This window comes from Mirounga leonina, unplaced genomic scaffold (assembly GCF_011800145.1).
Source record: "Mirounga leonina isolate KUSES-001 unplaced genomic scaffold, KU_Mleo_1.0 Mir_114, whole genome shotgun sequence".
In the NCBI taxonomy this organism is placed as follows: domain Eukaryota; kingdom Metazoa; phylum Chordata; class Mammalia; order Carnivora; family Phocidae; genus Mirounga; species Mirounga leonina.
Window position 1 is genome coordinate 20,600,716 of NW_023270265.1, and position 13,380 is coordinate 20,614,095.

The 13,380-nt window shown below is 36.1% G+C and overlaps 1 protein-coding gene across 4 annotated transcripts in view; it reads left to right on the plus strand.

The window, feature by feature from the left end:
• EXOC6 (exocyst complex component 6) overlaps positions 1-13,331 on the plus strand; it is a 230,351-nt gene extending 217,020 nt beyond the window's left edge. For 2 of the 4 annotated variants that reach the window (XM_035025185.1, XM_035025198.1), the window contains exons 21-22: positions 11,073-11,185; positions 12,055-12,280. In XM_035025185.1, the coding sequence (XP_034881076.1) occupies positions 11,073-11,185; positions 12,055-12,187 (246 nt within the window). In that variant the 3' untranslated portion in view covers positions 12,188-12,280. Of the gene's footprint in view, positions 1-11,072; positions 11,186-12,054 lie in introns of all 4 variants that reach the window. The other 2 variants (XM_035025176.1, XM_035025192.1) reach the window with 1 other exon arrangement.
• The last annotated feature ends 49 nt before the right edge of the window (positions 13,332-13,380 follow it).

Consider the following 13,380-nt stretch of genomic DNA (forward strand, 5'->3'; position numbering starts at 1 on the left):
TACTTGACTTACTAATATTTTAGAGTAAAACATATGTGACTGATTTTGTTGAAGACGAAATTAATCCATCTGTTAGATTCTCCAAGCTTTCATTTGCCTTATTTTAAATCACAACTGTGGGGAGGAGGGGAGAGAAACATCCACTTAGATTCACAAATTTTTAAAAAGTGGTTATTAAAAAATAAAAAAAAAGTGGTTATTCCCTCCCTCTTTCTCTTCTTACCAATTAAAGTTTATTTAAAGGAGTACATAATGAAGCTCCAGCCTAGTCTAGCGCCCTTCATTCAAGCAAGTACTATATCCTGGAGTATAGACACATTGTATATTAATTTTTCTTCATTGGCTAATCATATTATCTTCCTTCATTGTTCTAGGTCTTACACAATTTATACAAACAGATCTTATTTCTCCATAGCTTTGTTAAAGCAAAATGACTTACAGAGAGAATTAAAAGTCTAGTAAATACCTCTCATCATGAGATTCAGGGTTTGATTTTCTGAGTATTGGAAGTAAGAGCTTTATTGGTGAAGTAATTACATAAACTACTTGTTACATAAGTGTGGCAGATGACATAATGAATCTGGACAGAAAATTGAATGTATGACCTGGGAATGTTTATTTAACATGTTTGATGGTGGCATCACTGGTTTACAAAAGGTAATCTCGGGAGCAGAACTTTGGTTGTGAAATACTTTTAGTGCATTCTATAGTCAATAAATAGACCAGTCTAGCTTTCAGAATAATTATAAGGTGTCACTAAAAATTCAGAGATGTTTTAGTTATTAATAGTTCACATTAAAGTAAATAACATGGCTATCTTATTAGTATATAAGATGTGAGTTCAGCATAGACTTATAAAATTCTGTGTCACAAGGTAACATGTACAGTCCATCTCAACATACATTTACTTGGTGCCTACTATATACCAGATACCGGGCCAAATGTGAAGATACAGATATAAGCAACACAAATTGCCAGCGTTGAGGCACTTACAAAGTACATTATTAGGAGGAAGTAAAGGCACTTCAACTGTTGGGATACTGGAAAGAGACTGGGCTGAAATAGCAGTGAATCACCCAATCTACAAAAGGAATTGATATTTAATTCTTTAATGGGTTGGTAGACACATCAATATACTGTGAAAAATCCTGTGATAGAGATGTGGCAGGAGCTCTGAGGACATGAAAGGAACAGAAAACCCAACCCAAGCCCTGGGGGGCTTCTTGAGAGAGGCAGGATTTAAATTTTAAGAAATTTAAATTTTATGGAATAAATAAGAGTTACCTGGGTGATGAAGGAGGGGAAGGGGACTCCACACAGAGGAAAAGAAAATGAGCAACATCCTGGGGGTCATCATGGTATTTAAGGGAATTCCTTGTTTAGGAGCTTAAATTACAAGGCAGGAGAGGAAGCCAAAAGGTTGACCTTGTAAGGGCCAAGGGTCAGCATCCCGAGATGGGCCACTTTGACATGAACATTATTTTGGGCTAAAAGCAATCAAAACCCAGCAGATACAGGAAAAGCTCCTTGCCTCCCCCTCAGCTGCCTCCTTGTACCAGGAAGAGAACTATTAACAGACTCCCTTTTACCTAAGAAACTTCTCTGCATAATCGGGCAACATTTGTTTTCCAAACATCTCCTTTTACCTTCCTGCTAATGGTCCTTCTTCCCTTTGTATCCTCAGACCCTACTGCTATCTCTAGCTCATTTAAGCTTCATGTTGCCTCATTGTCTTTGGAATTTCCATGTCTGTGTAGATTCTCCATAGGTAAGCTATTAAATTTAATTTTCTCCACTTAATCTATCTCATTGCAATTTGATTCTTAGTCCAGTTAGGAGGACCTTGAAGGGCAGAGGAAATTCTTTCTCCCCAACAATCTGGATTAGGTGCAAGATCCCTTTGCATTTCATGTTAAAGAACTTGAGATTTATCTTGAAGAAGTTGGGAAGCCATTGACTGTTTTAAGTAAGTGAATGGTATGATCACATTTGTATTTTAGCTGGATCTCTCTGGCAGCAGTGTGGAGATTGATGGATCTGGGGTATTAGAAGGGAGAGGCAGAGCAGGATAGGTGATACCAAAGGCCCCAGGGTAGAGATTATGATACCTGAACTAGGATAGTAGTAGTAGTAGGGATGGAAAGTAGGAAGCAAGTGAATTCAAGAAATATTTAGGAAGTTAAGTTGGCACAATTTGACAACAAGTTAGATACCAGAGTTGTGAAAGAGAGGAGTCAAAACAGACTGAATGATGGGATGCCGCGGTGGCTCAGTTGGTTGAGCATGTATCTCTTGATCTCAGTTCAGGTCTTGATCCCAGGGGTGTGAGTTCAAGCCCCACATTGGGCTCCATACTGGGCATGGAGCCTACTTAAAAACAAACTAACAGACAAACAGGGTACCTGCTGGTCTCAGCCAAAACAGACTGAATGCAGATTTCTCGTTTGGGTAATTAGGTAAATGCTATTGTTCAATATGTAACCCACCTTTTAATATCAGGAAGCTGAATTAGGTATTCTCATGACTGAAGAAAAACAAGCCAAGTATATATGTAAAGGTATTAATAAAAATCAAAATCATACTTAACTATTTGAGGTAAATGTACCTGAGGAAACTATGAAATTTTCTTTCCTGTTTTGGATAATTATAGGGATTTTGCTTTTCATAAATAGAGGCTAGAAAAATTCTTGATAATAATTTTATTAACATATTTCAGCATTTATAAAGAACTTTTAGGAAACTTTAGTTAAATATCTATTGTTATTTGGGTTTAAATATATAAGTAATTTAAACCCCAATTGCCAAGAATTATTTTAAAACTCAACCATATAAGATGTTAATTTCTTATGTTACTAATGGAGAGTCAGAAGATCCTCTTAAAAGCTTATGTAACAAATTCTACTCCCAGGTATATACCCAAGAAAAATAAAAACATATCCACACAAAAACTTGTACGTGAATGTTCACAGCAGTATTTATCGTTCATAATAGCTGAAAAACGGAAATAACCCAGATGTTCATTAACTGATGAATGGATGAACAAAATGTGGCATATCCATACAATAGAATATTATTTGACAATAAAAAGGAATGAAGTAATGACATATGCTTCAACATGGATGGCCCTTGAAAACATCATGCTAATTGACAGAAACTTGTTACAAAAGACCACATGTTATATGACTCCTGTTTGGAGAGTGACTGCTGATGGTATGGGGTGATAAAAATGTTCTAAAATTGTTGGAGATGGCTGCACAACTCCATGAATATATTCAAAACCATTGATTTGTACACTTTAAATGGATGAATTGTATGTGAAATACATTTCAGAGCTGCCTTAAAAATTTTTGTAAAAGTAACAGAACAAGAAATAGCAGTTTAATTATATTAAAGTTATAAAAGCAAAAACAGAGAACAATTGTGATAGCAATCAAAAAATAGGAAGGTTGTCTAAGTAAGGTAAACTGTCATATGTGATACCTGCAAGCTGATAAATCAAAAATTAGAAAAATAAGTGTATTTAGAGACACTGAATTAAACAGAAGGAGTTAAATGTGATTGCTTCTAAGAATGGGAAGGGTGGGGCAGGGGACTTTGGTTTTTATGATTATTAACCATGTATTACTTGGTAAAATTAATTTTTATAAATTAACCACAGAAAATCATACATATGTATGTATTTGTATGCCATTTTAGCCATGATAGTGACCAAAAAATTAAAGATAAAGCAAATGTGGATGTGTATAAATCTGATTATGTAAATTCCATTTTTTGCCTCTTTTCCCAAATTCCAAACCGACCCAAGGAGTTTATCTAGGAGTACTACATAGCTTACCATCAAAAATACTTTGAGAACATTCTGCTTCTGCTGTGTGCAGTTCACCCTAGTAAAATGACCTGAAGAGGTCGATGCCTTTAAACAGTCTCTACAGAGTGCTGTGCCCAGAGCTTGCTCCTGGTCCTACGTAGTTGGGAGTGGAAAAGCCAGCGGAGAACAGGTTTGGCAAATGGGACATTTGAAGAGGGTAGGTGTGGGTTAGGGGTCATGTGTATCAGAGAGCATGAGGCAGCTTGAGGGCAATTAACACCTGAAGGCAAAAAGTGAGGTGAGTGGAGGCATAATACTGCTTCTTTACAGTTTTTGGCTAGGCCCTTTCTGGCCAATACTTAAACTTCTCTTCTGTGCTTCATGTGGAGTTTTCCATATGTGGTGTTTTCTCAGATAGTTGGAAAGGGGGTAAAGCCAAGAGCTTTAAAAATCATATTGAGCTCATCATTTGATTTCAACATCTATTTAGAAAAAGGACTTGTATTTTCCCCCATTGGGACTGATTTAGTAAGACCCATTTTTCTTGAACCCCAGTGCCTAATTGCTCATATTTCTTCATTAAAGCTGTATTATGGTTTAGGATTTTCATTGCTGTTTACATCTCTGAAGTGCTCTAGGAACCCTTGCATTGGCTTTGTGTTTTGGAGGGAGAGGAAAAATGATCTGCTTTACTTTTGGAATCTGCAAAGCAACTCTGAGGTCCCAGGTGGATTTGGTGTTTGGAAAAGGGAATTTGGGGGACTAAGGTTGACCTGAGCCCCCAGGTCACTGTTCACATTTACAAAAGCAAACCTGGTATCCCCAATTGCTTTTCTCTTGAGGTTGGCTTAGCTTTATTTATCTTCTGTCTTGGGTCACTGCCCCTGAGGTGCTTCAAAAGCAAAACCCAAAAGACTCAAAACAAAGAAAGCTAAACCAGATTCAAGGAAAAAATGACCTGGCACTCTGGGTTCACTTTTACAAAGGCAAAAAGTCACTTCAAGAGTTCCATAGAATGGTTTTAAGTCGGCCTAGATTCATTGTGTCATTTGCACAAAGTGATCTCAACAGATCCAAGACCCCAAGTTTCTTGGATGGAGACTGGGAGTGAGACTTAGGATGAGAAACTGTCAGCAAGCCAGATGCTTTGACACAAACGAATTCTTCAGTGATTCTGAAGTGATTCAACTATTTTGAGCATATAAATGGGACCACCCATGCAACCATATCTTTCCTTAAGCTAAATCTTTTTGTTTGCTGGACACACATAGGGAATGCTGAGGAAGTGAAACTTACCACTCACTTACAGATATTGGCATAAGTCCACTTTATGTTATCAGATTAGTTATGAAGGCTATTTTTGAATCCTTGGTGAAAAAAGAAGTTAGGATACTAATTTTAGATAATCTTATAAATCATGATGAGATAGAACTAAGGCATCTTATTTTGCTATTCATTTTTGCATGATCCATACTTTGCTTACATCCCAAAAGGATTTAAGGTAGAATTATTTTACTTGACTATTGGAACAAACCCATTTATAGAACTTAATACCAATTTTCATTATAATATGCCTGACTTTATCCTTTAATAAGTAATTGTAAAATTGCTTTTGAATAATCTAGGGAAGATTTTTGTTTTTGTTCATGTTTGATCTACATCTTTGAATATCAGGTATATTTGTTAATAAATTCACCTGTTGAGACTGTGTCTTACTGTTTATTTACAAGACTGAGAGAGATTTTGTGTAATTAATAACAAATGTATTATTTGTGTACTGCCATCTGAAAGGGAGCAGAGCTTAAGGTAGAGAAGTGAGGTTTTCCATAACTTAGGTTTTAATATTAAGGTTATAGTGCATCCTGTGAAACCTGACCAAATGTGAGAGAGAGACCCCAAGGCTATGATTGTGTGTGGAGTGAAGATGAGTGTCAGTGGTTTTTTTCTCGCACCACTCCACTTTCCTCATCCCTTCCTATCACACTCTGGCTCCAGAGCAGGCATGTTCTTTTTAAACTATTCCAAAGATCAGGGATCATGAGCAGGCATGGGTAGCAGCCTATTAAATGGGCTCATTGCATAACTCTGGCCTGGCATAAGGTTAGGGTAGGACCCAAGAATAATGTCCTAGTTTTGTGTTACATCTTTTACTTCAATAGAACTGTACTTTAACTCGCCCCCCTGTGGCTGATTCTGAATTTTATGCCCCCTGTAACTTCCCTTCCCCCTCCATTCAATATCTCCTATTGTCCAGTTGCCCCTTTGCCCTGTACATGCTTCTCATCTTCCCCAATCCAGCCCCTCTTCCTTGCAGGATTCTTTCTCCTGCAGTCCCTCTGTCCTTCCCTCCCTCTTTCCATCTACCCTTCAATTATTCTCCAAGCAATGAGAAATAAAGCTTCAGTTGATAATAAAAAAAAAAAAAGAACTGTACTTTAAAAATGTGAAAAAGTGGGATTACATCAAACTGCAAAGCTTTTGCACAGCAAAGGGGACCATCAACAAAACAAAAAGGCAAGCTATCTAATGGGTGAAGATATTTGCAAATCATAGATTCGATAAAGGGTTAAAATCCAAAGTATATTTAAAAAAAACTTACACAACTGACTCTCAACCCCCCAAGACAATCCAGGACTTGAATAGACATTTTTCCAAAGAAGATACATAGATGGCCAATGGGCACATGAAAAAATGCTAAACGTCACTAATCATCAGGAAAACGCAAATCAAAATTACAATGAGATTTCCCCTCACACCTATGAGAAAGACAAAGAAATAGCAAGTGTTGACAAGGATGTGGAGAAAAGGAAACCCGTGTGCCCTGCTGGTAGGAATGTAAATTGGTGCAGCCACCATGGACAGCAGTGTGGAGGTTCTTCAAAAAATTAAAAATAGAACTGCCATAATATCCAGCAATTCCAGGGCATCTGGGTGGCAGTTGAGCATCTGGCTCAGGTCATGATCTCGGGGTTGTGAGATCGAACCCCACTGTCAGGCTCCGTGCTGGGGGTGGATCCAGCAATCCCACTTCTGGATATTTATCCAAAGGAAACAAAAACACCAATTTAAAGAGATATATGCACCCAGTATGTTCACTGTGGCATAACTTGCAGTCGCCAAGATGTGGAAGCAACCGAAGTGTCTGTCAGTAGATAAATGGATAAAGAAGCTGTGGGAGATATATGGAATATATATATATATACATATATATATATATAATGGAATATTGCTCAGCCATAAAAAGAAATGAAATCTTGCCACTTGTGATAACATGAATGGACCTAGAGGGTATTATGCTAAATGAAGTAATTCAGAGAAAAACAAATACTGTATGACTTCACTTATATGTGGAATCTAAAAAAACAAGTGAGCAAACAAAACAGAAACAGACTCATAGATACAGGAGACAAACTGTTGGTTACCAGAGTGGGGAGTGGTTTCGGAGTGGGTGAAATAAGTAAAAGGGATTAACAGGTACAAACTTCCAGTTGTAAAATAAATAAGTCACGGGGATGTAATATACAACATCGGATATATAGTCAGTAATATTGTAATAACTTTGTATGGTGACGGATGGTAACTAGACTTACCTTGGGGTTCATTTTGTGATGTATAAAAATATCAAATCACTACGATGTATACCTGAAACCCATGTGATATTGTATGGCAATTATACTTCAATTTAAAGTGAAATAGGACCTTGTAATAATTACAGATGAGGGACACTGATAGACCATTCAGAAATATTAGAGAAAGAATTGCTTCTTTCTCTAGAAAGATCATTTAACTCTTACTTACGTTAGATCCAAGTCTTATCATGAGGGAATCTATTTTCTTTACCAGTGCCCCAGGGAAAAGCCTGGGAGCAGTGGAGGGAAGTCAATTGACTACATTCACTTGCCCTAGTTTGCCCACAGGCCCGCGCTGGCGTTTCTCAGAGAGCTGTGAGCATAAGCCAAAGAAGTCTGTAGGGTGCTTGTTTTTTATACTCTGAAAAGCCTAGGAAAAAGCTCCCGGGTAAACTTGGGATGGTCTGGCATCATCAGTCAGTAAGTTATTTCTTGAATGTCTACTGAGGGGTTACACTCTGCTGTACACACTTCATGCGTTTCCCTGCCTAGCTTTATGAAGTTTGTTTCTATTTACTTATTAAATGCAGTTATTATGCATTTGAAAAATCCTTACACACATGGAAATGAGAAATCAGAATAGGAGGGCAGTGTGCTTCCTGGCCCGATATTTCCTCTGCACCCGTATCCATGCATCCTTTGGGGCACAGACACAGAAATGGTGCTCGAGTCTACAGCCACTGGGTTCGTGGGCTGAGAATAATGAGCAGGCAGTCACTGGCTCCTACAGAAATCAGCAGCTTCTGTCTTAATATTAAATTGATTGTAGCAGGGCGCCTGTATGGCTTAGTCGGTTACGCGGCTGCCTTTGCCTCAGCTCCTGATCTCAGGGTCCTGGGATCAGGCCCTGGTAGGGTAGGGCTCCCTGCTCAGCTGGAAGCCTGCTTCTCTCTCTCCCTCTGCTCCTTCCCCGTGTTTATGCCCTCTCTCTCTCAAATAAATAAGATCTTCAAAAATAAATAAAATAGATTGTAGCTTCCCTGTATGTTAACTGGAAATTAAATAAAAACATCAAAACATTGTTTCCTTGTTAACTGTCACCTCCCCACTTTCCCCACTTAAAAAGTAAACTCTAGAGGGCAGGGACCATTTGTCTCATTCAGTACTGCATCTCTAGCCTAGCACAGTAACTAGCACATTATAGGTGGGCAGTCAATATTTGTTGAATGAATAAATGAATCTTACCTAGATCATTAGCCTTTTTTCCACATTGGCAGTGAGTTCCTTAACCATGAATGTTCAACCTTATGCAGATTTCCATAGATATCTACGAGTTAATGATGCACAATGTATATTTCTATAAAATACTAGTGTAAATTTAAAGGCATGTAGATTAGACTTGTTGACATGTAGGCAGTCAGGTTAAATTTTATGGTTCCTGTAATTTCTAGTGATAAGAGATTTGCATATGAGTATCTGACCACATGTGAATATTTCTTTATCTAGGAGAGTCTGTTTTTTTGCTGTTTTGTAGAAGAACCAGTTCTGTATTCACTGTTGGAGTTGGTGTAGGTTTTAAATTCATTAAATAGACGACTCCTTTCCCACCCGGGGGTAGATCAGCCCAAGAGAAAAAGAGACTTATTTTAAGGCCTCTTCCTCTTCCAAATCCCAAAGGTCATGTTGCTAATGCCTTTTGGAAAGAAAGGGAGATTACAGCCGGTGTATTAAGTGGTTACTTTCTGACTGTACGCATGCCCACACATACTTGTGTAAACACACACTTATACCTAAAAGAGGAGTATTTATTATAGAAATTTATTTTAATATATAAATATGTAAACCTTATTTCTAAATCTAGAGTTAATACATCGCCATTGTGGAATATTATGAAAATGAAGAATTCAGTAAGTTACCCATAACCCCACCACACAAATAACAACCATTCTTAACATTCTCGAAAATTTTCTCCCATTCTTTTTTGATGGGTGTTTATGTAATTTTAGTAGGATCGTTTATCACAAGCATCTTACCAAGACACTTAAAATTTTGTGTAAACATCGATTCTAATAACTACATGATACTCATTTTAACCATTCTCTTAATATTGAGATTTGGGCTATTTTCAGGCTTTTCCCCCCACCTTTGGTTTTTTGATAACACAGTTAACATTTTTGAGATTAACATCATTATTCTCTACCTTTATTATTGTTTCCCAAGGTTTGATTCCTAGAACTAGGATTACTGAATCAAAGGGATTGGCCATTTTTGTAGGGTTCTTAAACATGTATTATAAAATCACATTCCAGAGATGTTATGCCGATTTTCATTTTCACTCTCAGTGTGTGTGAAAGTTAACTTTTCCCTCTTTGTGAAAGTTGCTTGTTGCTAAGCAACAGTCAAAAATTACACAGAAGTTAAAATAAATTTTAAACTTTAAATAACTTTTCTTTTCCAGACAGTATATTCTTTTAACATCATTTCAGTGTAGTTTTTGTACCAATATCTTAACTTTTGATATACCCTAGGATGTTGTCCAAAAGAAAATAGAGTGGAACGTCTCTACTAATAGCTGTATATTGGATGGGAAAAGAGTCAGACAAGTCCATTACCTTCCTAAAGAAGAGCTATTTTTTTGTAACCTTTCTTTAGGTTTTAATCACCGAAGAAGTTTTATCCCTCCCAGAGTCCGTGGGTTGGCTCACATATCCTATGAGTAAATACAAATGCTTCCTTCAATTGAAAGCAAAACCAATACACCCTTTACTTATAAAGTGAGTTAAAACAAGAAGAATAATATAAAAACTGAAGGAAGGTAGTAAGTAAAGTATTTAGCTTTCTGAAACAATTCAGATGGGGATAGGAAGTTGGTTTTAAATGGCTTAAAGGAGATTAGGGTTTTAAAGTTGGATAAGGAGTTTGGTGCTTTGGTTTAGGCACGGCATTGCTTTTAAAAGATTACTTCCATATTTGACAACAATTCTAACTGGAGATTATAAAGCAAATAGTCGATTTTAAGACACTACGGAATACAAGAGGGCTTCTTTTTGTTGTTGTTTGTTTATACAAAATGATTGCCTAGAGTTAACAGGCTGAGTCCTGAAGCCCTTATTTCATAATACTGCTGAGGATCTATCACCAGGGAGAATCCAGCAGAGGTTGTTTAATGCACTTAATTGAGATTATCTGAGCTTTTGGTTTAAATTACTTTGGGAAAAGTCTAGGTACAAACAGCTTCTTTGAAAGGTAAACATACTTAACCTCTAAGAAAAAAGGTTCAATTTAAGTTCTTTGAAATTCTTCAAACAGGTAGTAGCACCAACCCTTATTAATTAAATTGGAGTATGAACTGAATAATGAGTAAAGATTAAACCTCTATACATCAGGTACAAGTGTTAATATAATTCTATTGATAGTATTTTCATTATTTTATAATTGCTTGAGAATGCAATCAGGTATTGTATTAGAAAAGCAACACCTGACAATTTTAGTAATTTTCAAAAGTAAAAAGATACTATGTGCTGTTTTGGTTATACAGTATAGTTAATGATAAAGTTTTAAAAATGAATTCCTTATTCTGTTCCATCTAAGAAGCAGGTCATCATTAAAGTGGATCAAGAATGGCATAACTGTATGTATTAGCTATGGGTAAATAGTCAAAAGTTGGTTTAACATTTTTGCCCTATCTTCCTCAGCTCCTTGACCTGTTTATGGTTTGGGATTGGTCTACTTATCTAGCTGATTATGGACAGCCAGCTTCTAAGTACCTTCGGGTGAATCCAAACACAGCTCTTACTCTTTTGGAGAAGTAAGTATATTCTGAAGACTTTTTTGCACAACATTATAGCATTTTGTGATTTAGTGATGCTCGAACAACTAGAGACTTTCAACAAAAGAGAAATGTCTAAATGGAGCTTAAAAGCTCAGTCCATTTTAATGACCAAAACATAAGCCTCTTTCTTTCCTGGTTGTAGTGTTGGTGTAGTTTTATGAGATTGCTGTTTCTGTTGATGTGAACAAAATTTTGTGCATCTTGTCCAATTAAAAATAATAGAAGTTTAGTTGTTACTTTTCCCCTCATTATGTGGCAGATTTTCTTTTAACTTAATCACATTTCATTTTAGGTATTACTATTAAAATTTTCTATTTTTGAGTTAAAAATGTATATTATTTTCCCATATTTCAGAATATCTGTGATATATTTGATTGCAGAGGACAAAAGGAACTGTTTAAAATAAATGTAAATTTATTCTACCATGCCATGAAACACTAGTGAGGCCAAAAACAAAAAACAAAAAACGCTGCTTTAAATCTTCTAATGTTATTTTTCTTTCACCTTGTCTTGCTATGAATGTGATTTGCAGAGTCCATAGAGGGTATGTATTTTAGCCTACATTATGGAATGATATTAGAAAATAGTATGATATTAGAAAACTTAACATACTTTAGATTTACATACTAATGCAAAAGCCCCACTTCATATAGAATGTAAAATAAAGCTGCTAATATTTTGTGTAGTTGCTCTGTATTTTTATTAGTACCTATTTTCTTTGAAGTATATTTTTCAGGCATAAGGATTAGTGTGAGATAATTCAGAGCATGCCAAGATATTTTACTTGTGACAGCATAGCTTTTAATTTCCCTTTACCAAGCCTCTTCATTCATATATATTCCTAGGATGAAGGATACTAGCAAAAAGAACAATATATTTGCTCAGTTCAGGAAGAATGATCGAGACAAACAGAAGTTGATAGAGACAGTCGTGAAACAGCTGAGAAGTTTGGTGAATGGTATGTCCCAGCACACATAGACTTGGATTGCACTCAGTGACACCAAATCTGTGATTCAGCGTTGATCTCTAATGGGTCATGATACAGTAATTTGTTTGCAGAATTTAAAAACACAGTAGAAAAAGACACTGATGAGAAATTAAACAAGAAACAATAAAAATATCATTTGTACAGATTTTTAAATAATTGGATACTGTTTTATATGGAAAGTGTGATACTAATTTTTTTCACTTTTAGGGAAAAAGGCAAAACATAATATATAAATCAGGTCAAAAGTCGTATATGAAATTGATTGTAAATTCATTAGAAAAAGCTTATATGCCTCTATGTATAAGTATTTTTTTCTATTCAGACTTGAATGACTTTTCTGGTTTTTTTCATTAGTATCCAGTTTTGAAATGTAATCATGTCTGATATGGGAGTATTTCACTGTCATTTTGTAACTGTTAACTTTTATTTTCATCTCAATATGATTTAAGTAGACTAAATTTTCCAATTCTGCAGATTCTGAGGGGGAAATATACAAATCTTTAAAGGTCCCTGAAATCAACCTTGATTTAACTCAGTAAGAATGTGAATTATTTGTTCTGCTTGGGTGGTTTAATTTAATGCTTCTGAATATGAAGAAAAGGTGTTTGGATTTTCTAAAGATGCAATGTTGTTTCTGTTTAGCAGGGTTAATATTTCTAACTATATTGTTTGTAGCTGACCCCATTCTAGGATTTATTTGGTTTGGTTTGGTTCAAGTTAAAAGAGAGGACAGGAACGAAGCGGGGTAAACCACTTCAGGTGCTGCTTGTGCTAAACTAGATCGGTTCCTACACACACAGACGTTACCACAGGGGTCAGGTTACTTTCTTCAAATAGCAGATCCCAGTACCTATCCTCAGTATGGAAACAAGCCAAACCAAATGAACTCTGGAAAATCTAAAATGAATGTACATTTTCTTCTGTGTAAATTGCTATGGTCCAAATGGTAGTTATCAACCTGATCCTAACTTTCTTTTCATTGTATTTATGCTGAATATTCCTTTTGCATTTTCAGGATTTATGCCTGTAAGAAACTTACACTTGACTCTGTAAAATAAGTGTAAAGAATTATATGTCCATTTCTTGATTTTGTGATGAAATATTAAAAAAAGGTTGAGCAAGTTGTTGAAAATGCATTGCTGTTGCATCTATTCAGAGCTTCCTGATTGAAAACGACTGCTTC